The 25,426-nt window shown below is 49.5% G+C and overlaps 1 protein-coding gene across 1 annotated transcript in view; it reads right to left on the bottom strand.

Moving 5' to 3' along the window:
• NPHP4 (nephrocystin 4) overlaps positions 1–25,426 on the bottom strand; it is a 137,023-nt gene that overhangs the window by 91,342 nt on the left and 20,255 nt on the right. The window contains exons 5-10 of the mRNA XM_061160531.1: positions 20,956–21,128; positions 19,813–19,877; positions 15,880–16,035; positions 5,211–5,347; positions 2,063–2,244; positions 1,257–1,383 (exon numbers count right to left, since the gene is read on the bottom strand). Coding sequence (XP_061016514.1) covers positions 1,257–1,383; positions 2,063–2,244; positions 5,211–5,347; positions 15,880–16,035; positions 19,813–19,877; positions 20,956–21,128 — 840 coding nt within the window. The remainder of the gene's footprint in view (positions 1–1,256; positions 1,384–2,062; positions 2,245–5,210; positions 5,348–15,879; positions 16,036–19,812; positions 19,878–20,955; positions 21,129–25,426) is intronic.

Genomic DNA, 25,426 nt, shown 5'->3' with positions numbered 1-25,426 from the left:
AAAAGTTGGACACAACTGAGTGACTAACACTACTACCACTACCATATAACCCTGCAATCCCACTCCTGGGCATATACCCTGAGAAAAACTTAGTCCAGAAGGACATATGCACACCAGTGTTCATTGCAGGACTATTTTCGATAGCCAAGACAAGAAAGCAGCATAAATGTCCATTGACAGATGAATGGATAAAGAAGATGTGGTACATATATACAATGGAATACTACTCAGCCATAAAAGAATGAAATAATACCACGAGTAGCCACATGGATGGACCTGGAGATTGTCATACTGGAGGGAAGTAAGTTAGACAGAGAAGGAGAAGGATAAATATCATATGACATCCCTTATATGTGGAATCTAAAAAGAAATGATACAAATGAACTTAATTACAAAACAGAAACAGATTCACAGGCTTAGAGGATGAACTTATGGTTGCCAGAAGGGAAGAATGGAGGGAAGAGTTAGGGAGTTTGGGATGGATATGTACACACTGCTATATTTAAAATGGAAAACCAACAAGGACCTACTGTATACCACAGGGAACTTTGCTCAGTGTTACGTGGCAGCCTGGACAGAGGGGAGTTTGGGGGAGAATGGATACATATATGTGTATGGTTGAGTCCCTTCAATGTCCAACTGGAACTATCACAACATTGTTAACCAGCTATACTCCAATATCAAAGTTTTAAAATTTTTAAAAAATAAATAAATAATGATATTTGCTTTTTCAAGCAAAAACCTGAATGTTAAGAATAGCATGGTTTGGATTTTCTAAAAAATCTGTATCAATGATGTAAATGATGTCTCTTTGCTACCTTTTCTCCAACTGAAGCCTATAAATTCTTGCTCTTGGTTCTCAGACAGGCACATACAAGGTCCAATCAAAGAAAATATCCATCTCTTGTGCAGATTCAAGCTTAACCACACTTCGTATCATTTGAAAAATGCACTAAAATGGCCTCATTTTTCAAAATAATTATTGATTCAATAATTAGAATTAATGTTATCATGAAGCCTGCTGCCTTCTGAACTATTCACACCATCTGCCAGCAGAACATACTGTTTCCATAAAGAAGGAAATGATCAGAACAGAGCTATCACCAGAAAGAAGTGATTTCTAGTCACGTTCCATGCTTGTTCTCCACACCGTTAATAATCATCACACTGCTTTTAAACAAAAGAATATTAATGGTGACTATGCTTATCCTCCGTGCTCGGAGCCCATCGCTGGGTGGGAACCCAGTGGTTCTTACGTTGCCGTCCGCCCCCGAGGGGCTGTTAAACACGTACTCCAGCTGGAAGACAACGGCGAACGCGGGGTGACGGACCATCTCAGGGAGTCGGAGACGGCTTCTCAGGACCAGAGCCTGGTTTCCAGAGCTGGGCCGAGAACATAGAGAAGGGTTGAATCAGGCGGTGGCTCCCACTGCCTGGCACCCAGCACCCCTCATCAGCTCAGGCCCTGGGGCCCCTGGGGCTGCATGAGTCCCCCTGAGCACTGCCCCCATGCTCTTCTGGGCGTTTGGCCACCAAGGGAATGTCCCAAACCAGAGTGTTTTTTAGGTGCCGCAGTCAATACTTGACTGCCAGCACTAGGGATGGGAGGACGGAGGGTCTCCAGCAAGGCGCCCCCTCCAAGGTCAGCTTCTGCCCAGCCTCACATGTGGCACCGCTGGGGGACATCTCTGATGGTCATCTGAGGAGCCCGGGACTGAACCTAGCAGCAGAACTTCCTGCCCTCCGGTTCCCCGTCACGTGAGGGTCACAGGACACTTTTGGAGGGAAGCGTGTGGGGGCTCCACAGCTGGAAGCATCTGTAACACTAACCCCAAAACCATCAGGGCACAAAAACAGGATCTTTCCAACAGCAGGATGCTGAGGTCTGCTGTGGACCAGATGATGGAGCGGGAGGAAACAGAAGCACCAGGGAAGAACCCAGCTGGGAAAGTGCATCCCTCACATGAAAGAGCAACAGCCTTTCACTCTGATCCCTGGTCGGGTGCCCACCCTGATGCCCAGCTCCACAGGGGGCCAAACCCAGGGCCCCAGGGGGAGATACCTGGCCTTGGAAGAGGAGCCGACCTTCCGGCTAAAGCTGGCAGAGCGTGTCAAGGCCACCTCCAGCTCGGGCACCAGCACGAGGACCTGCGGCCGCTGCACGAAGCCCAACCCATTGTGCACGCCCACGCACAGGCGCCGCTCCAGGATCTCCAGGGCGCCAACGTCCAGCGGGCTGCCCGCCTAGAAGAGCACAGAGTGAGGCCAGCGCAGAGCAGGGGCGGGAGCCCGCCAGAGAAGCCCCCAGCAGAGAGGCCGACAGGGAGACAAAACTAGAGGTGTCAGACATTCCAGACCAGATGGAGCTTAGTGAAAACATGATAAAGTGTTAGCCGCTCAGTCATGTCCAACTCTTTGCAATCCCATGGACTGTAGCCAGACAGGCTCCTCTGTCCATGGGATTTCCCAGGCAAGAATACTGGAGTGGGTTGCCCTTCCTTTCTCCAGGGGATCTTCCCAACCCAGGGATCAAACCTGGGTCACCTGCACTGCAGGTGGATTCTTTACCATCTGAGCCACCAGGGAAGCCCACCCAAGGAGCTTAGTAAAGTACCATCCAATCAGGGTAGGTTGGCCTTAGGGCACTTTCTTGGTACTTTGGGGGTTCCTCAAATAGCATCACCTTGTAGAGGAATTGCCCCCTAGATTCCCAAATCAGCTAAATCTCACTTTCCAAGGCTGAGCTATGATTCTCAAGATGCAGCAAACTAGCAACAAGGGGACCCGGCTCCTCCAACAGAATCTGAGGCTCTGGGGTATAGGGGCCCCCAGAGTCAAGGGCAGGCAATGACACAATGACAGAGGTGCTTAGAAGCTGAACACAGAGAGTGTCAACACCTCTGCCCTCCCCCGACTCAGACACCTGAGACTTGGGGTGGATTGGGCAGCAGTAATCATAATCCAATAAAAATGGAATCTGCCCCAAAGTTATCTCTGGATATTAAAGTGTTTCATCTTAACAAAAAATGTACAGGCATGCTAACAAATGGGCAAGGATATTCCTCCAGGATATTATTGTTTATTAAATTATGTGATTGGTGCAAAATGATCCCTGAATTTTTGAGTTTTCTTCATTGCTCATTAATCATGCTGAACTGACCTAAATGCAGCCCATTAGTATTTGAGTAATGAGAATAAAACGGGGGCAGAAACAGTATCTACTGACTGAATAGGAACAAAAATACAAAGAGAGTATAAATATGTAATAAAGTGATCTTTATGGGAACATATAAAATTCAACAATGATACCGTTAAACATCTCAGTAGTCATATAGACAATCTACTCTGAGCAACAGGAAAACAGCAGGAACTACACCAAGAAAATGTTTGCTGTTGTTTCAGTTCTCTGCTTTGCATTTCTGTTTCTTCTGGGACTATGTTACACGGAGCGACATTTTCAAGAATGGGTTGCTGTTCAGTCGCTAAGTCATGTCTGAATCTTTGTGACCCCATGGACTACAGCATGCCAGGCTTCCCTGCCCTTCACCATCTCCCGGCATTTGCTTAAACTCATGTCCATTGAGTCGGTGATGTCATCCAACCACCTTATCCTCTGTCACCCCCTTCTTCTCCTGCCTTCAATCTTTCCCAGCATTAGGGTCTTTTCCAATGAGTCACATCAGGTGGCCAAAATATTGGAGTAGAGTGGGTAGAAAGCAGAAAAAAAAGAGTCCATCTTTTAAAAAATTCCACCTTATTCATGCATAAACACATATTTGTGTGTGTGTGCAATTAATCATTTGCAAGCTTCATAATTGCTAACTTCATGATGGACGCCAGATGACTGAATCATTCATTCTCACAAATAACAACTCACTGGACATGAATTTGAGCAAACTCCAGGAGACGCTGAAGGACAGGGGAGCCTAGCAAGCTGCAGTCCATGGGGTAGCAGAGTCAGACACAACCTAGAGACTAAACAACATGTCAACTGTTTGGGGTACATCAGGTACAGTGTTGACTTGAACCAAGTCCCTGTCCTCCTGGTGCAAATACTCCAGACAGGGACTGACAGTCCCTCAGTTAACAGGCAAGTGCACCAGGTCCTCTCCACGGCCAAGCACCCAGAGAAACAAAGCAGAGTGGTGCTCCAGAGAGCTCTCTGGGCGGGGGGATGGGGGTGCTGCCCGCAGCTCTGGCAGGGCGGCTGGGTAGGATAGCAGATCGGAGACTGAAGCCTGAGAGGGATTGTGCAAGGATCCGGATACGGAATATGTGGGAAAGTGGGCCATGTGCTCATGGGCCCATGTGGGGACAAGGTGTCACGCAGGCAGGCAGACCTGGGCAGTGCCTGGGGGAGTGCCCCTCCCAGAAAACCACTTCAGTGAGCCAAAGTGGTTGAAATTTATAGTCATCTCCTTGGAAATATCCTCATATACTCTGAAAATGTCCCTTGTAAATGTAGACTATTTTATAGGTTTCCCTAAGCTCATTTGGTGATTTAATTTACTTTTAAATGAGGAGTGATTAAGATACATTAGGTCTTCCCTGCTGGCTCAGACAGTAGAGTCCACCTGCAATGCAGGAGACCCGGGTTCAATCCTTGAGTTGGGAAGATCCCCTGGCGGAGGGCATGGCAATCCACTCCAATATTCTGGCCTGGAGAATCCCATGGGAAGAGGAGCCTGGCGGGTTATAGTCCATGGGGTCGCATAGAGTTGTACAGGACTGAGCAACACACACACACGTAAGATACATTAACATGTGTGTGTGTGTCAGTCACTCAGTCGTGTCCGACTCTTTGTGACTCTATGGACTGTAGCCCACCAGGCTCCTCTGTCCATGGGATTTCCCAGGCAAGAATATTAGAGTGGGTTGCCATTTCCTACTCCAGGGGATCTTCCTGACCCAGGGATCAAACTCACATCTCCTGCGTGGGCAGGCTAATTCCTTACCACTGCACCACGAGGAAAGCCCCTAAGATATGTCAAAGTGAATGTTAATTAATGTCTCAGGTTAATAGCACTCTCTCAGCAGTAAAGTTAAGACAATGGGCTAGTGCCCCTCTTTGGGCACAAAGAGACAAGAAGACAGAAACAGGGGCATCCCTGTGACCACCCACATCAGGGGCTCAGGAGGCCGGCATCTCCCAGTCTGCCTGCTGTTCCCTCCCCATCGTTCAGACTAAACTCCCCAACCCTGGACTGTACCTCCCGGAAGTGATCGCTGATCACGAGTTCCAGAAGCTCCTCCTCAAACTTCTCCAGCGAGGGATACAGCGTGAAGAACACATCGTCCAGGTAGCACGTCAGAGACTTCTGCAAGCGGGGCTTCCGGAGGGCATCTCCTAGACACAAGAGGCTCAGATGGATGACCCGTGGAAACACAACCACCGAAGGGCCCTCTCGCCCACGGGGGTCCAGGCCAAGGGCTGAGCACCAAGAAGGTGTGGGCATCGCTCAGACAGGACTCAGAGCCAGAGGCCCCGTCAGCCCAAGCCCAGATGCTAAACAGATCAAATGAGTGCAAATTTCATTTGGTCCAAATTCCTCCCCAAACGTCTTCCAGAAACAAATTTCCTAACTCAGCTATCCAGGGCACATAGGCTGCCAGAGGCAAGGTGACATCTGTTCCCTTCCCCACAGCTTCCTGTCCAGCGAGAACATGGCCAACTATGTCATTTCTCATTTCCTTATGTTTACCCTGAACGATGGGCTTCCCCAATGGCTCAGCAATAAAGAATCCACCTGCAATGCAGGAGATGCAAGAGACGCACGTTCGATCCCTGGATGGGAAAGATCCCCTTGGAGGAGGAAATGGCAACCTGCTCTAATATTCTTCCCATGGACAGAGGAGCCTGGCAGGCTACAGTCCATGGGGTCCCAAGTGTCAGAAACAACTGAGCAAGTCAACGACAGAAACGACACCCTGAACCATGTGGAAACACTCAAGCAAACGTGTGAGCATGGCACAGTGATAAGCAGAAACAAAGGTGGGTTGGGAAGATGAGAGGGAAGTCCCATCCCTATCAAGAAGCACCCAGACCGTGAGCTCCATGAGGGTGAGGACAGAAAGGGAGGGCGGCCCCTGGCATCCAGCCCAGCGTCCACGCTGAGCAGGTAAGTGGAAACCCGGCCTCGAGGGGGGAGCATCACACCTATTTGGAGAGGCTTCTCCACGGGCCCTAGAACAAAGGCCACCACAGCAGGAAGAAGGCAAAGCCAGCTGCCCCTACAAACACACCCCCAGGGGGCGTCTGCCCCTTTACATCCCCATCTGTGTCATCTCTCTGGTTTTGGTCTTCTCTGTCTCTTCCTAAACTTTTATGATTATTTAAATATTGAGGTACAAGGTCTTAGATTTTTTTTTTCTAGGATCCTTTTTTTTCTTTTTTTTTTCCCAATTATTTTTATTAGTTGGAGGCTAATTACAATATTGTACTGGTTTTTGGCATACATTGACATGATTCAGCCATGGATTTACATGTGTTCCCCATCCTGAACCCTCCTCCCACCTCCCTCCCCATCCCATCCCTCTGGGTCATTCCAGTGCACCAGCCCCGAGCACTTGTCTCATGCATCCAACCTGGACTGGCGATCTGTGGTCTTAGATTTTTTAAAGCCAGTCCCAAAATTTAAAAAAAAAAAAAAACAATTGATGTGAGACGCAGTGCTGATGAAACCATGCCGGAAAGAACACTATCTTACTGGAAAGTTATCAGTCACTGCAGCTGAGAGGCGGTTGTCTCTGTAACTTAGAGTGTATCAAGAGCCTTAAAAATATACATATCCATAACCAACAAGGACCTACTACAGAGCACAGGGAACTCTGCTCAACGTCATGTGGCACCCTGAATGGGAGGCGGTGTCGGGAGAATGGATACACGTACACGTGTGGCTGAGTCCCTTCCTGTTCACTGAAACTACCACAGCATGGTTAATCGGCTATACCTCAACACAAAACAAAAAGCTTAACGTTTGAAAAAGAAATCCATATCCACCGTCTGCCCCAGCAATGCCACTTTTGAATCTATTTAGCAAAATAATCAAGAGTTAAGAGTTCACTCAGTCGTGTCCGACTCTAAATAATCAAAGATGGAAGCAAAGCTTTATTTGCAAGAATACTCATTAGAACATTATTTATAACAGACAAAAGTAAGAAACCACCAGATGTTCAAGAATATGAGAATGTTAAATAATCTCTTGCTCATCCATATAAAATGAGAAAAAAATCATATTGTCAGAGATTATTTAAAAGCAAATCAAAAAACAAAAAAAGAAAGAAGGAAATAAAAACAAAAAAGAATATTTAATAATCAAAAAATAATATGACATTGTAGGTGAAAAGAACAACATATAACAACATATAAAACTGCACATTATTAGTCCATTTGATGACAAGATTACTTAAAATATATGCATTTGAGACATTATTTTGCCAACAAAGGTCCAAAAGCTATGGTTTTTTCAGTAGTATGGATGTGAGAGTTGGACCATAAAGAAAGCTGAATGTCAAAGAATTGATGCATTTGAACTATGGTACTGGAGAAGACTCATGAGAGTCTTTTTGGACTGCAAGGAGATCAAACTAGGAAATCAGTCCAGAATATTCATTGGAAGGACAGGTGCTGAAGCTGAAGCTACAATACTTTGACCACCCGATGTGATGAACTGACTCATTGGAAAAGTCCTTGATGCTGGGAAAGATTGAAGACAGAAGGAGAAGGGGACGGCAGAGGATGAGATGGTTGTATGGCATCACCGACTCTATGAATATGCGTTTGAGCAAGCTCTGGGAGTTGGTGATGAACAGGGGAGCCTAGCATGCTGTAGTCCATGGGGTCACAAGGAGTCAGACACCACTGAGCGACTGAACTAAACTGATGCATTTGCATGTATACACATATATCTTTTTTCTTGGAGTAGTACTCTCTTCTTGTTTTTTTTTAACTGAAGTATAATTGATTTTCAGTGTTTCCAGGGTAATTCACTGCAAATCAACACATATATCTGAATCATAGCAAAGTGATTCAGACATATATATTCTTTTTCAGATTCTTTTCCATTATACATTATCACAAGATACTGAATAGTTTCCTAGGCTGCATAGTAGGTCCTTGTTGTTTATCTATTTTATTTATTTTATGTATTTTATATATAATAGTGTATTTGTTAATCCCAATTTATCCCTCCCCCAGCTTTCCCCTCTGCTAACCATAAGTCTGTTTTCTATGTCTGTGAGTCTATTTCTGTTTTGTAAATAAGTTCATTTGTATAATTTTTTTAGATGTCGCATATAAGAAAAGTCATATGACATCCGTCTTTCTCTGTCTGATCTACTTCACTTGGTGTGATCATCTCTAGGTCCATCCATGTTGCTGCAAATGGCATTATTTCACCCTTTTTATGGCTGAATAATATCCCATTGTATTTTTATACCATATCTTCTTTATCCATTCATCTGTTGATGGACATTTAGGTTACTTCCATATCTTGGCTATTGTAAATAGTGCTGCAATGAACACTGGGGTGATATATCCTTTCCAACTAGAGTTTTCATTTTTTCCAGATATATGCCCAGGAATGGGATTGCTGGATCATGTAGCAACTCTATTTTTAGTTTTCTGAGGAACCTCCACACTGTTTTCCACAGTGGCTGCATTAATTTACATTCTCACCAACAGTATAAGAGGGCTCCCTTTTCTCCATATCTTCTCCAGCATTTATCATTTGTACTTTTTGATGGTGGCGTCTGTAGACAGTAATCACATTACTTTATTCCCCTCTTTATGGTTTTCTATACCTTTCCCATCACAAATACACACTAAGGTTTGATACTTCTGGAAAAGTTTATGTATTCCTTTCATCATATTGTTAAGTGTTTAAAGCAGGTCAGTTGATGAATCAGACCCAATTTAAAAGTACAGATAACTTTTTTCACAGTAGACAAAAGGTGGAAACAACTCAATGCCCATCAAGAAGTGAAAGAAAGACAAACAAACCGTGGTCCATCCACACAACACAGCATCATTCTTCCTTGGTGGCTCAGAAGGTAAAGAATCCACCTGCAATGCAGGACACCCAGGTTCAATCCCTGGGGTGGGAAGATCTCCTGGAGAAGGGAATGACAGCCCACGCCAGTATTCTTGCCTGGAGAATACCATGGACAGAGGAGCCTGGCGGGCCACAGACCACAGGGTTCCAGAGAGTCAGACACTGAGCTACTCACACTTTCACTTTCACTTTAAAAGAGGAAGGAGATTCTGACGCATGTTACAACATGGATGAACCTTGATGACATTTTGCTGAGATGAGCCAGTCACAAAAAGACAAGTACTAGATAATTCCATTTATATGAGGTGCTGAAAGTCATCAAATTCCAAGACAGAATGTAGAAAGGGGGCTGCCAGGGGCTGGGGCAAGGGTGGGGAGTTAGTGTGTCTGCAGGGTCTAGTTCTGCAAGATGAGAGCGTTCTGGAGATGTGGGGTTGCTCAACCAGGTGAATGTGCTTAATGCTCCTGAACCACGTGTTGAAAAATAGTTAGAAAAGCACATTTTATGACATGTGTATTTTACCATGATGTTTTTTAAGTGCAGAAATACACAAAGTGCAACCTTTCATAAAATGGTCAAGCAAGTGTCCGAAGCACATCCTGAGCTGGGAGCCTCGGTCAGAGACAGAAGGAGAGAGGGAGGGCCCAGAAGGGAGGCGGGCACGGAAAAGGGACCCCTCTCCCAGCAATAGGCAGGAACTCAAGATTCCTCCACCCATAGGAAGCACATGAATCATCCATGCAGGATTTCAGGGAACACAGCAGAAAATCACCAGGCAGAGGGTCCCTCTGGGAGCTGAGGGGAGGGAGGGGGTGATGCTGGCAGGACCCAGAGCAGCAGGAGGTGAGGGAGCAGAGGGAAGGGAAGGACACAAAAAGGATGCCTGTCACCCCCTTATTTTTGCAGATGCATATTATTCACATTCTGCAAGTTAATTCATGTGTCTACATCATAGGGCAGGACACATTCCCCTCCAGTGATTTCAGCCTTTTTAACACACAACCACTGTCTTCTTCCTTGACCTTGATCCACAGGACCCTGTCGCTGGCACATGCTCACTGCTTTAGAGCCCAGACGGCTCATTTGCTGGTTACCAAACAACCCCTCGGCTCTTGATCACAATTAAACTCTTGGCCAAAAGAGGTGTTCAGGGTCAAGTGGCCCAGGGCTCCATGGGCAGTCACAGGAGGGGGGAGGGCTCCAGGTAAGGTGGCCACGACCTCCACCCCAGAGGGAGACGGCAGTGATCTCCGAGCTCCCTGTGCTCCTGTGAGACCCCCCACCTGCCCCGCACCCCACACTCGGAGCTGCCCCACAGTCTCGGCCTTGACGCCATCGAGACCATATCATCCTGCCTCCCACCTGGGCTTCCATCACTCAGTCCAGGGAGCCAGAACCCCCAGACACACCCCAACCTCTGGGGCAGAGAGCATCCTGGGGGCTCCCACTGAATCCATGGAAGGACATACAGACTACAACTGGCACCCTCACCCTATCCATGCTGGGCAGCAAAATCACCCAACCCCAAAGATACACCCCAGCAGGTTACCGGCTCATGTCCCCCAACGCCAAGTCTTGTTTCCATGGAAGCATGAACGGGGAACAAGTGCCCTTCCCTGAGGGCTGCTCCCTCAAAGGGTCTGTGCGGCCCCCAAGCCAGAGGTCACTCCCTGGTCAACAAGCACTGGGACAGTGAGAACAGCCACCAGCCAGCACTCCCCTCCCCGCCATCTTCAGGTGCGATGGAAACAGAAGGAAACCCAGAGCCGACCCCATTGCCTTTCCCAGTGCAAGAGGCCCAGTTCTGAGCCTAGTTTGGCCAGAGACCTGTTCTGTGAACTTCCAGAAGCCATGGCCAAAGAAAGAACAGCTCTGAGGGGCCCTCTGACACGAGACAGATCAGACCTCCCAGACGCCCTGAAGCAGCCACAGGGGGACCATGACAAAGGAGCCATCCCAACGCAAGACAGAACGTTCCAGACCAAAGAGCAGCCACTCACCCTTGTCGGGCACACTCTGTGTGCCCAGGGCAGGGCTTCACTGACCCAATTCACTTGCTCCCCAAACACATCTCTCTGGGCAGGTCCTCACAATGTCCCCATTTTACAGACGAGACCGGCCACAGCAGAGGCTCGGAGTGGTCACGTGGGGCCAGAGTGGAGCCTGCTTACCACCACAGCCTCGGGGCACTTCCCCAGCGTGCCAGCACCACCCACGGGCACAGCTTCACCGCCTGACACTGTCGTTCCCTCCTTCAACCAGCACCAGCAGCCAGCACAGACACACGGGGTAGCCCTGCTCCTACTTCTCAACGATGCCTTTTCTCCTGAGACTCCCCTGAACACAGCGCAGAGAAAACTAGACGGTGAGAACCCCTCCCTAGAGACATCCTTCAAGGAAGCGCTTGGTAACACACCCCCACCAGAGGACCTCAGGCTCCCAGGGATGTAGCTCCCCTGACGAGGGTGTTTCATTCACCAGAACACAACTCCCAAGACAGAGAAAACATGGCAGCAGCAGCAACAAAATGAAAATGAAATTTAGGAACAATTTAGACAGGAACATAAATGAACTTGAGCTGGTCTACATTTGCTCTAGATGGCATGAATGCTCAGCATGTCAGACTGTTTTCGACCCCATGGATTGTAGCCTTCCAGGCTCCTCTGTCCATGGGATTTCCCAGGCAAGAATACTGGAGTGGGTTTGCCATTTCCCATGGATCTTCCATGGGAAGATCTTCCACTTCCAGAGGATCTTCCCAACCCAGGGATCAAACTTGCATCTCCCGAGTCTCCTGATTGGCAGGCAGGTTCTTTACCACTAGGCTACCTAGGAAGCCCCAGGTTTGCTCTAAAACACCTTCTAAGGCCTGTGAAGACCGCTGTTGGACTTGAGGCCGGCCCTTACCCAGGAAGGATGCACTAACTCTGTACTGGGAGCGCAGGGGTGCAACCTCAGCCCCAGCACAGGGCCTGCCGCCCACAGGATCTACTCTACAAATACATGTTGAGTATTCAGTAAATCAATTACTATATAAAAGGTATACACCAACCTACTAGGAGCAGTTATCTCTGGGGAGTGAGGTTGGAAGGGAAAACTTTTAGTTTTATGAATTTATTGGATAATGATTAATTCTGTTATTTTAACTGTCCTCAGCAAAGGACCAGAATCGAAGCTGTAGTGCCCTGGCCCCTGACCCACAGCAGCCTCAGGGAGCACAGCCCTGTCCCTGGTCACTCCCTCACCGCAGAGGATCGAAGTCACTATCCAGGAACTTAGGAGACACATAGCCCGATTCCGGAGGGTGGGCAGTCAGCTTGACCTGGGAAGCCTGGTGGGAGAACCCCATCAGTACACAAGGTGCTCAGGCTTGGGGCACAGGGCTCCTCCCAGGACCCATATGTTGTTTTTGAAAGTGCAGCATCAGCAGTTTGGGGCTGGGGAGGCACCTCAGTAGGTGGAGGGCCGGCCCAAGGACACACCAGTCAAGAGGGGTCACCACCACATGGCAAGCCTGCACGTCAGTTCTCGGGAAAGCTCTGCCCAGCTCGGTTCAATAGGTGAGAAAGCAGGGCTGGAGTCAGTAAGCTGGCAGGTCAGCCCGGGGACAGCCCCGCAACAGCACAGAGTTGGCATGCCGATGCTCAAGATACAGGAGGGAGGGAGGATGGGTTCCCGGGGAGCAGAGGGCAGTGAGCCGGGCCAAGCAGGAGAGGAGAGATGACTGACAGCACAAAGGCCCAGCAGGGCAGCGGGCAGCGGTGAACCCCTGCACTGACGGCCCAGCACAGTGCTCTGGGGCACCCCCTCACCACCCCTGCCAGCCAAACCTCCTGCAGCTACACTTATGAAAATCACATGTGAACCTACAGTGACCTCCATCCACATTTCAGTTGAAAACAACCCACTCCTAGCCCTGACATATATCCACTACCATGCATAAAATAAATAGCTAGTGGGAAGCTGCTATATAACACAGGGAGCCCAGTCCGGTGCTCTGTGACGACATAGAGGGGTGGGATAGAGTCGGAGGGAGGCTCAAGAGGGAGGGGACATGTATACACTTATGGCTGACTTACAGTGTTGTATGGCAGAAACTAATGCAACATTGTAAAGCAATTAACCTCCAATTAAAAATTAAAAAAAAAAAAACAGAGTGAAAGCAACTCACTTCTCCCACATTGTGGTATTTTACAAATGAATAAATAGCCGAGTCCCATCACGACATCAAAATAAAACCAAGCCCTCGGCAAGTTAGACATGTGATTCCCACCACTGAAGCCAGCACCAGCCCCTGCCTGGGCCCCTCAGGGCCATAAAACACTATCCAGCAAAACAACTCTTTCAAGAGTGAGTCACAAAAGCCCATAAGATCCTGTGCAGAATTTGTAACAGAAACAATAACCGCTGTCAGAACACAGGCTGGGTGCCTGGGAGGCTGCCCATGGGGGCTGAGCAAGAGGGTCTCTGCTCCCAGGTGGTCTGGGGACTGGAGAGGAGGATGCCCTGGTCCCCTCTCAGAGGAATGAGCACAGCTCCTGCCCACTGAAGGCAGCTCCCGCCCACCTGCTAGAGCGCATTCTGGTCATTTGTTTCTAAACAACAACATGAATTGTTCCTCATTTTTGCCATTTTACAGGCACCACCTGCATCCGTCAAAGGCCCCAGTGCCCGCCACTCCATATCAGAGGCAAACCGGAGGCCAAGGGGGCTCAGCTCGTCCAAAAACGCGAACTCAGGGTCAGGAGCTGAACTCAAGCTCCTTGAATCCAGAACTCCTCTCCATGATGCAGCCCTTTACCCCTCCAGCCCGACCTGAGATGCTGAGAACAAACACGGGGCCTGTCTAGGCCCCTGAGCTGCTCCTGCGCCTCCCAGGAGGGACACAGAAGCCGGGTCCGTGCTCCGCTTCTGTATCTTCATGTTTTAGCTGCAGTTCTACTGACCCCAGCTGGTGACAGACGCACATCAGGCCCCAAGAACATTCTGCTTAAATACCCAAAATCCCAGGTCAGAAAAACTCATCCGCTGACTTCCTACTTCCTGCAGGTGCCCACTTGGGTACCTAATACCTTCGCTGTCCACGGGGGCGGGGCGGCGGGGGGAGGGTGCCGCGCCGCACCTCCCAGACCAGTGGGCGGGGCGGGGCGGGGCGGGGCTTAGAGCCAGATGTAGGTGTCGCATTCTCATCACTCAGTCCTGCAGCACAACCAGGAGGTGATCTCTCCAGCCTGTAACTCTTACTACTCCTCCCTCTGGGCTAAACACGGGCGCCTCACCGGGGGCAACATGGCTGCTTAGAGGGGGTGCTGCAGGGACGGGGGTTAGGGCTCAGTGACCCAGGACAGATCCAAACCTGGAACACACACACACACACAAGAACATGCTCCTGTTCATGGCTAATTGGTCATTTCTGATATATCATCATCTGGTCTCTGAGACGTTGGAGAAACAATGAGCTCAGGATGGTGACAACCACCATACTCCCGTCCCAGGAGTTCGTGACCTCAGACGACAAGGTCTGCAGCCCAGGCCACGTGCACAGACGCCGTTGCTGAGACGCACACTCCTTCCTGGAGGTGAGCCTCCTCTTTGGGTCCTGGGTGTTTCTGTTCTGAGCCAAACACTCGGCACCTCCCACCTGTCCTCCCCGCTGCTCACGCCCAAAGCCACATCCTGCCTCTCCTGGATGGGGCAGGGAGCCAGCTCCCCAAGAACAGAGGTTCCAGCGGCACCAGGTGGGAAAGGCTGGTGCAGTCCCTTCTCCTAGATTCTTCCAGACAGCCAGAAAAAAGCCCCCAGAAGTGCCCGGAAGGAGCAGGAGGCCAAGGAGGTGCGGCCCATCAGTAGAACCTAAATGCAGATCAGCCCCCAGAGGGATTCATGGTTGTGGAGGGCTGACCTTTATCAACCAGGAGAATCAACTCCTAAATCACACCAAGTCACAGCCCTGAGCCTGTCCCATGGATTTCACTTCCAAAGTAATCAAGCAGCTTCACTCGCAAGTCGAAAGGTGGACCAGCCCAATGTCAGTGGACAGGTAAATGGATAAACAAAAGGTGGTCCTTCCATACAATGGGATACTATTCAGCCTTAATAAGAAAGGAAATTTTGACACATGCAACAACACAGATGAACCTTGAGGACATTATGCCAAGTGAAATAAACCAGCCACGGAAGGACTGACGGAAGTGCAGGATTCCACTTCTGTGAGGTCTCTAAAGGAGTCAATTCATAGGGACAGAGAGTGGAATGGTGGGGGATAGAGGCTGGAAGTGGGGGGCAGAGGGGGCAGAGAGATGGGGAATTGGTATTTATTGGGACAGAGTTTCAGTTGGGGAAGATGAAAAGGCTCTGGAGATGGATGGAGGGATGGCTGCACAACAGTGCGAATGGACTTAATGCCACTGAGCTACACACTTAAAACTGGCTAAAATAGTAAGTTTTACGTTATACCTATTTTACCACAATTAAGAAGTTACAATAACCAAGCCACTCATATGGTGGTCCAGCACAGGTGGGATCCAGCAACAGTGGTTTTCCTGGTCATGGTCATAAAGACATGAGCTATCTGCCTCATGAGACCATTTCCCGAGGAGAGAAGGCAGAGAGGACCCAAGGGATGCGAGGTATGTTCAGGAAGGGAATGCCAGTGAGAGACACAGCCACCCTCCTCCTCCTACCCACTTCCCCCTTCTTCTCCCCCACCACCACTGGGCTGTTAGCCGGAGGGACCCAACCAGCGCTCACCCCATGCAGCCCAGTTCCTACAAGATCTGACCTAACAGAGACTCATCAAGTGACCAGAAACAGAAGAGTCCTCACCTGATTCTCCGTGAGCTGGAAGGAGGCCAGGTATCTGCTGCAGACCAGACACCAGAAGGTTCTCGGGAAGAAGGTGGAACACGGGCTCCAGAAGTGGGTGTGGCCTCAGCGTGTACTGCAGGCTGCAGTTCTCAATGAGGGTCATGTGCTTGTTCTCTGGGGGAGAAAACACCTCCTGTGACAGCTGAAACCAAGGCACCTTCAGTCAAACCGGCCAATAAGCCGAGCATCCTGGGAAAGAGCCAGACAAACAGGAAAAGTATTTTTCTAGGGAGAGAGGGGAATTGCTCTGTTCGTTCAGCCAAGAGCAAAAAAGAATCAACCCTTCATAACACTCTTTGGTAAAACTGCAATGAAAGAGATACCTGTTTTTGATATGACATAATAGAATCTCTGGACTCACCTCTTCCCCTGAGCAGTGAAGTCAGGTATGGCTCGTTCCCATGATCAGAGGGACCTTGGAGGGAGCTCTGACAAGAATATCTCTTCTTCACCCTCAGCCTCGCATTCATTGAGCCCCACAAAGCAGCAAGACTAGGTGCTGGGCAGCCAGCAACCTCCAAGACAGAGTCCTGTCCTCAAAGAGGACATAAGCCTGTGGTGACTAAGATACAAGCCCACTGACACACATAACACATGGGAGAATGGGATCCAAACCCCAAGAAAGTTTTGGATAACACACTGGGGAAGTGGGAAGAAAGAGAGCATCCTGAGAAAGGAATCGCTGGGAAGAGCTCAGAGTTCTCAGGGAGGTGGAGGGAAGGCGTCAGCAGAAACTAGGCGCAGGGCCACAGGGCCTGGGGTTGAGGGGGACACAGACACACCCTCAACACATGGCCACCAAATGGTGCATCTTGCTACCACTGGATTTCCTCCACTGACAGGGGACTCACCACCTCCTAAGAACTAAATGTGCATTCATTTGAAAATAAAACTGTATTATTGAAAATTGCATTTTTAATATCTGACCACTCCACACATGGAATCTGCTTACTGTAAGATGTTAAATGCTCTAAAAGGCACTCTGCTACATGGCTGGCTGGAGAACACATTGGTACAACCTCCATGGAGGGCAAACAGAGGAAATAATACAAAACTGCACATGGAGGGGCCCCCAGACCAGCAATCCCACTTCCAGGAATTTACCCTATGGATTCACGTGCACATTCACAAAAGGGCAGATGTTCACTGCACCTTCAACCCTCTGCTCCTACAGAACAGCTCCGAGTGTCTGTTTGGCAGGGGGTGGTTCAATCACAAACAGCAATTCAACTAAATGCCACCCAGTGGTAAAAAAAGTAAGCATGCTTCCTAGTGCTGATATGAAACACCATTCAAGATAAACAGTTAAGGGGAAAAACAAAGGTCTAGAATGACTAGACGGGGGCATAAACAAGACCACGGGTATGCACATTTGCTCGTGTGTTATCAGAAGACATGGAAGGACCCACAAGACCCCAGAGAGGACATCACCTGTGATGCAGGCGAGGAGCTGAGCACAGGGGTGAAGAGACCTCACCTGAACCTTCTCACACTGTTTCATACTTTGAATTCTGGATTATGTGAGTGCATCACCCAGTCAAGAAAAATACCCCACATTTCTGGAAATGCCCCCTGAGAGGATGAGCTGTCAGTCTGTGGCTGTCCCTCCTCAGGCCCCTCATACATCCATAGCCCCCATACCCTCCACCAGAACAATGGTCCTAAAATGGACCCGGAGGGGGAGGTGGGTGCTGCTTGCTGTTTAACAGTTGCTGAGTCTAAGGATACTTCAGGAGAGAAAATGCTGGCAAGTTGATGATTAAATTCAATTGGGAAATAACCTAAAAGGGCTTCCCAGGTGGCTCAGACAGTAAAGACTCTGCCTGCAATGTGGGAGACACTGGTTTGATCCCTGGGTCGAGAAGAAACCCTGGAGAAGGGAATGAATACGCACTCCAGTACAGTAAGGCTGTATATTGTCACCCTGCTTATTTAACTTATATGCAGAGTACATCATGAGAAATGCACAGCTGGACGAAGCACAAGCTGGAATCAAGACTGTCAAGAGAAATATCAATAACCTCAGATATGCAGATGACATCACCCTTATGGCAGAAAGAGAAGAAGAACTAAAGAGACTCTTGATGAAAGTGAAAGAGAAGAGTGAAAAATCTGGCTTAAAACTCAAAATTCAAAAAACTAAAATCATGGCATCCAGTCCCATCACTTCATGACAAATAGATGGGGAAACAATGGAAATAGTGACAGACTTTATTTTCTTGGGTTCCAAAATCACCGCAGATGGTGACTGCAGCCATGAAATTAAAAGACACTTGCTCCTTGGAAGAAAAGCTATGACCAACCCAGACAACTTATTAAAAAGCCAAGACATTACTTTGCCAACAAAGGTCCATCTAGTCAAAGCTATGGTTTTACCAGTAGTCATGTATGGATGTGACAGTTGGACTATAAAGAAAGCTGAGCACCGAAGAATTGATGCTTTTGAACTGTGGTGTTGGAGAAGACTCTTAAAGAGTCCCTTGGACTGCAAGGAGATCAAACCAGTCCATCCTAAAGGATATCAGTCCTGAATATTCATTGGAAGGACTGATGCTGAAGCTGAAACTCCAATACTTTGGCCACCTGACGCAAAGAACTGACTCATCGGAAAAAACCCTGATGCTGGGAAAGATTGAAGGTAGGAGGAGAAGGGGATGACAGGACGAGATAGTTGGATAGCATCACTGACTCAATGGAACATGAGTTTGAGCAAGCTCCGGGAGTTAGTGATGGACAGGGAAGTCTGGTGTGCTGCAGTCCACGGGGTTGCAAAGAGTCAGACATGACTGAGAAACTGAACTGAACTGAACTGACCCACTCCAATATTCTTGCCTGGAAAATTCCATGGACAGAGGAGCCTGGCAGGCTACAGTCCATGGGGTTGCAAAGTCAGACACAACTGAGCAACTAACACTAAAAGCCAGTCTTTATCATTAAAGCTAAGTTTCTGACCAACTGTTCCTCGATCATGAGATTTTCACCAAATTCAGGGAGTGGAAGGAGGCTCAGGGTTTCACACAGGCTGGAAGGCAGACACCAAGTTCCCACCATGGAATTCAGGGAATATCTCAGAGACAGAAAGTCACCCCCCCCCACCACTGTCCCCAAACAGATCCACCTCCACTGCTAGAACCCTGTTCACATCACCCAGGTCAGAAAAGAGCCCCACACCAGGCCCCTGAAATGGCTTGTCAGCCCATCCCTCTGCTTCACCGGGCACCCCTCCGTCCACCCTCCACTCAGCCAGCAGCCAGGGGGCGCCTCACATCTCTCCCAGGAGCACCCTGGTTGCTCGGGGGGAGAAGCCACAGAGGCAGGCAGGAAGCCCCCACTGCTCTAAGGCGGCCGCTTGGCGCTGAGTCCACACAGAGTAGGCACTCCTGCAGGATGTCCCTGTAATTGGCACCACTGGATACCTTGCTGTGCTGGAGACGACCCATGCACTTTCTGGTCAGAGGCTTCCAGGGACAGCCGGTGACCATGTTCAACAGCAACTACTCACGTGGGGGCAAAGCTGCTACCCAGAGGCCGGGGGGCCAGCAGCCCCACAGGGTCACCCTCACAAAGTTATGTGCTCCCTTCAGGCTCGTATGTCTCAGGTCTTTAAATTTTCATTTTTTTTTAACTTTTTGGCTGCACCACTCAGCACGCAGGATCCCAGTTCCCCGATCAGGGATGGAACCTTTAGCCGCTGCAGTGGGAGCACAGAGTCCCAGCCACTTGGCCATCAGGGAAGTCCCCGGGTCTTTAAGTTATATCAGACTCCAAGCCCACATTACACGTTCCTCAGATCTGTTAACACCTGAGCTAAGCTGGTGACGCTCTAATACTCAGGGAAGTGACATGATGTCAGCAGGTGCTGTGGAGGCCCGGCCAGACGGCGTCTCTTACGTTCTATGGGGTCCTGAAGGAGCGGGTGGAGGAGGGCTCGCGGGCTCCCGTGATACAGTCTCAGCCTGCAAAACAAGATGCGTGAGCCGCATGTCAGCACATTGCATTCAGTCACAGGACCCCAGCTATGCTCTTCAAAAGCTAGGCCTGTGGGGACCTCCCTCCACCCCTCTGGGAGCTTCCTCCACCCTCTGCGGGAAACAGGGATGCCTGAGCACAGCATCGGCTCCATGAGCCCACAGCGCTGGTGGGCAAGTTTGTCCAGAGTACACTCTGCATGGTCCGAATGCAGCCTGAGCAAGGGCACTAGAAACAATGCCTGGGGAGCGGCTTGTGCCTGAAAGCGTCCCAAGATTTGAAACAACATTTGAGGGGCTTCCACGGCTGTGTGTCTAGAGCGATGGTTCCCAACCAGGGAGGATTTTGCCCCATTGGGGCAACTGGTAAAGTCTGGAGATGTTTTTGGCTGTCAGAGCTGGGTGGGGAGGGGGCAACTGGCATCTCATGGGCTGTGAAACCATACATTGTTCAGGATAGCCTCGTAACAAAGGCACACCTAGCCCAAAGTGTCCATGGAGCCAGGGTGGATAAGCCCCCATCTACAGTGACAACGCAAACCCCACCATGGCTGAAATGACCACACACCATCTCACCCATCTGGGCACGTTCAGGTCCTAACATAGCAGAGCCTGGCACATAGCGGACCCCCAGCCAGTATTTGCTGAGTGAGCCCCTACTGCTCCCTGGGAGCTTGCCTGGGAAGAACCTACTGCTTACACTCCGGACCCTTAGGAGGTGGACACTGCTGTCCATCAGGCACAGATGACGAATTCAGAGTCAGGAGTTTAAACAGCTGGCCCAAGACCCCACAGGAGTACGGATGGAGCAGGACTCAGCCCTTATCCTCCTTACGTCAGATCACACCACCTTGGCCAAAGCCAGTCCTGCTCCCACCTGGGAAAGGATGGCTGGGCTTACACAGCAACAGAAAACACAGTTACAACCTGAAGCAAAAACATCCCCAGGAGACTGTGATAAACACACACCAACTGACAAAGTCAGAGCTTCCTATTGGGAATGAGCCGTTAATTCACCACAGAGAGATGCTGGGAACCCTAACAACTGAGGAGACGAGGCAGATACCGTTTGTCCTGGGAGGTGGAAGTTGGAGATTCCGGCTTGTGGCTGAAGATCCGAAGGATTCCAAACCCACAGGACAGAGTCTGGAGGGTCCCATCTCGTCTCCTGCCTTCAACGACCACCTCCACCACGGCCACGACATGAGGGTGGTTCAAGGATGTGTGAAAATACAAGGGCTGCCAAAGAGAAGGGGACAGAGTGAACGCTCTTGACCTGCAAGAAGGAAGCTCAGGGACAGAGGCGGGCGCCCTCCTCACCCTCCACCATTCTCATGTCGATGCTGCAAACACACCGTGTGGGGAACAGCATCCCTTCCAGGCACGAGAGGAGAAGGGGCCAGGAAGGGAGCCCCTCAGAGACAGACACTGGGGTCACAGGTCCTCCTTCCAGGACACCCAGCATCTGGATGTAAGACTGCTTGCTCCTCCTTTGGGAGTTTTTCATCCACAAAAGATGCCAGAAGACATCAGAGCCTCTGGAGAGGATAGGGGTTGTGGCAGCCGTGCTCCCCACCCCTGTCACCCGCCAGGACCATAAGCCTAAAGATGTAAGTAGCCCACGGCACCCATGCATCCAGTGAACTGCCCACCACACCCACACGTCCACTGAGCCACCCACATTGCCCACACGTCCGCAGAGCCCTTTCATGCAATGCCCAAACTTCAATCACTACTCGCCGATACTGACTCTAATCCCTGTTTCCTGTGGAAATACCATGAGGCTGCATCTGAATGAATTCTGTTTTAACTAAGCAATATCCTGGGATTTCCTGAGGATTTCATTCTGTCATTTCCAACCCAGAATGAGATGGTTGGATAGCGTCACCAACTCAATGGACAAGAGCAAACTCCGGGAGATAGTGAAGGACAGGGAAGCCTGATGTGCTGCAGTCCACAGGGTCACAGACAGTCAGACATGACGACTTAGCAACTGAATAACAACAACAAAAATCTTTGTTTATAGCAAATATAGCCTTGAGAATATTGAAGACACGATTTGGTGAGGCAGGGGTCCAAGCCAAGCAGAGGATACTCAAATTGCTACTAAAAGGTTTCCCACTTGTAGCTTCTCCATGGGGTGGGGAGTGAGAAAGACAACACAGACAGGTCAAACCCAACTCCTGTCCTGAGATGCACATGCCCACATGGGAACAGAAACACCTTCCTTCTGCCACTGTTTCCAATCTCCTGAAATCCAATGCAGTCACTCTCATATAAAACTAACAAACATCATAGACACAGATGACAGAAAAGGAGGTGCTAACTGGGTTTGCGAATCTTCAGGGAACAAGCGTCCCGGGAGCCCAGGTCAGTGCTGAACTGAGGCTCTGTACTCGAGGGGTCCCTGGCATCCAGCATCCTTGTTAGGGTGAAGCCCAGGTGGTAGGGTCACCAACTGAGCACAAAGACCACCCCCCCAGTGCAGGGCCGGCCAGCCAGGCTGCAGCAATGTGATTTAAACTTGGAATAATCCCCCATTAACGAGTCATTACCACGGTGTCACCAAGAAAACGTTTACTGTAATCATAGACTGTCAGCCCAGGATAACAGAGAGACACATTAAAACATCAGCCATGAGATATAAATCGTTATTCTATTATCTTTTATTGCAAAATGATGAAATAATGACCACTTACAGCTGACAGGTGGTTGGACCAAGAAAGAATTATGTTTCTGTTTCTAAGACTTGAGGACTGTTTTAAAAAGCCCCACCGTAAAGTCAAGTTTGTCATTATCTCACCTCCCACATTTACACCTGTGCATGTCGGTTTTATGGACACTACCCACTTTCCTTCTTGGCAGTGAAACAAACATTGTCAGCTCTGATGCAGAGCAGAGATAATCCTCCAGCTTAGAGGTCACCTTGAAATCCTTTGCTCGGAGGCGGTAGGACCAGCTGCTTTGGGCATGTCCCAGGTACCAATTGGACTTCCCTAGTGGCTCAGCTGGTAAAGAATCTGCCTGCAGTGCGGGAGACCTGGGTTTGATCCCTGGGTTGGGAAGATCCCCTGGAGAAGGGCACGGCCACCCACTCCAGTATCCTGGCCTGGAGAATTCCATGGACTGTATAGTCCATGGGGTTACAAAGAGTCAGACACGACTGAGCGACTTTGACTTTCACATACCAATTCATGGCTGTTGCCTCTCCATTTCCTTTACCACTGCAAACAATTACTGAGACCAGACTAACCACAGAGCCTCACTCTGGTCTGTCCCAGAGACTCCACTTTCACCAGTAGGGTCGACCTTGGAAGCTCAGCGTGTTACAAGGCAACACAAGGTCTGAGTGCCTCATCCCCTCACTACTGATGGGTAAGGACTAATGCTTTTCCAGACGTGATTTACTGCCTCTCTAATGAGCACGCTGTGCATATTAAAGAATTTCTAGGGACTTCTCTGGTGATCCAGTGGTTAAGACTTCGCTTTCCAATGAAAGAGGCGAGGGTTCGATCCCTGGTCAGGGGGCTAAGATCCCATGTGTCTCTCAGTCAAACAAAACAAAACACAAAACAGAATCAATTTATTGGAACAAATCCAATAAAGACTTTTTAAAAAATGGTCCACATTAAAAAAAAAAAAAAAGAATTTCTAAGGAACCTGGAAACAGGATCTAGCCCTCAAGAAGTTCAAATGTAAAGGTTAATTTGTTGTTGTTCTTCAGTCACTAAATAGTGTCCAACTCTTTGTGACCCCATAGACTGTAGCACACCAGGCTTCCCTGTCCTTCACTATCTCCCAGACTTTGCTCAAACTCATGTCCACTGAGTCCGTGATGCCATCCAACCATCTCATCCTCTGTCACCCGCTTCTTCTTCTGCCCTCAGTCTTTCCCAGCATCAGGGTTTTTTCCCATGAGTCAGCTCTTTGCATCAGGTGGACAGAGTATTGGAACTTCAGCTTCAGCATCAGTCCTTCCAATGAACATTCAGGACTGATTTCCCTTAGAATTGACTGGTTTGATCCCCTTGAAGTCCAAGGGACTTCTCAAGAGTCAGCTTAGGCAGGTAGAAAACGCACACCCTGCCCAGGGCCGACCAGCTCAGAAATTCTGTGCAAGTAAAAGCCCTGGGGATGAACCACGCAACTCTGTGGCTTCAACCCTTCAGGCACCCGGCCGGGAGATCCCCAGAGGAGCCCAGTCACCTAGAACCCAGGCCCCCTACCCCCACCGCACCCCCATGGGCTTGGTCAGACATCCCAAGCATGATCAAGCAGTGCTGCTAACAAGCCCTCCAGGAACTTCCCTGGTAGTCCAGTGGTAAAGAATCCTCCTTCCAATTCAGGGGACACATATCCAATCCCTGGTCAGAGAACTGAGAACCCAGTTCCACATGCCTCAGAGCGAGTAAGTCCACGCACAACTACTGAGCCCATGCACCACATCGAAAGACCCCACATGATGCAGCTAGGATCTGACACAGCCAAGTAAACAAATATTTTAAAAACCAAGCCCTCCAGGGTCAGGATGCCTGGCAGCGGCCATGCAGGATACCTGGAGATGCATCAGCTGTCACCGCGGGATTAAATGTTGAAGTCAAGCCCGTCCAATTACCTAGAAAGAAGCCGTGGGACACAGCAGAGTGGGGCTCTGGTCCCCCCACGCCACAGCTCACTCATCCACCCTTGACAAGGTGCCCCCCTGACAGGATAAACTGGTTAATAAATCACAGAAATGCTCCTGTCTTAATGCCTTCATCTTCAAAAATGCCGACATTTTGCCTCAGGGCTGAGGGTCCATTTTTCACACACGTGACAGAATCAAAATTGGGCCTCAGATGAAGACAGGCATTTGTGTAGAGGGTTCGTCCATGGCTGCCCAGCCGCTCGACCTGCCCTAAGTGACACACACTCTTCCGTCCCAGGCTGAGGACAAGGCCGGGGAGAGAGGCGCAGAAATTAAACTAGTACCTTCCAAACAATTTTGTTTTCCTCTTCTTTGACCTCACCACGCAGCCTGTGGGATCTCAGTTCCCCAACCAGGGACTGCACCTGTGGATACATGGTGTCCTAATCACTGGACCACCAAACAACTTTCTTTAGTAAACCTTTAGTAGGGTAGCTTCAGGAAGGTAAATACACCACATATCCGCCTGCCGCCACTGTCTGTCAGCTCAGCCTTCCACTGGAGGCTCAGAACAGTTTGCTGCACATGACCGGCCGCGGGACTGACCACTCCAAGCACAGTGAATCCAGCGAGCAAAACTCTCCTCCAGGAGATGCAAAATCTCTAATTCCAGTCAGAAGCTTCCACTCATCTGGGGTGGGGCCCACCATTATTTACAGGAAAAGAACACAGCTCTGGAGACATCGCCCCCACCCCCGGCCCCCACACCAAGAGCATTATCTGACTCTAAGCGTCTGTGGAGCCAGGGTTGACAAGCTCCCATCGACAGTGACAACGCAAACCCCACCACGGCTGAAAAGACCACACATCATCTCGCCCATCTGGGCATTTCCAGGTCCTAACATAATAG

The sequence above is a fragment of the Dama dama genome, chromosome 14 (assembly GCF_033118175.1).
Source record: "Dama dama isolate Ldn47 chromosome 14, ASM3311817v1, whole genome shotgun sequence".
In the NCBI taxonomy this organism is placed as follows: Eukaryota; Metazoa; Chordata; class Mammalia; order Artiodactyla; family Cervidae; genus Dama; species Dama dama.
Note: the sequence above shows the minus strand (reverse complement) of the source record. Positions and strands in the feature narration are given on the sequence as shown.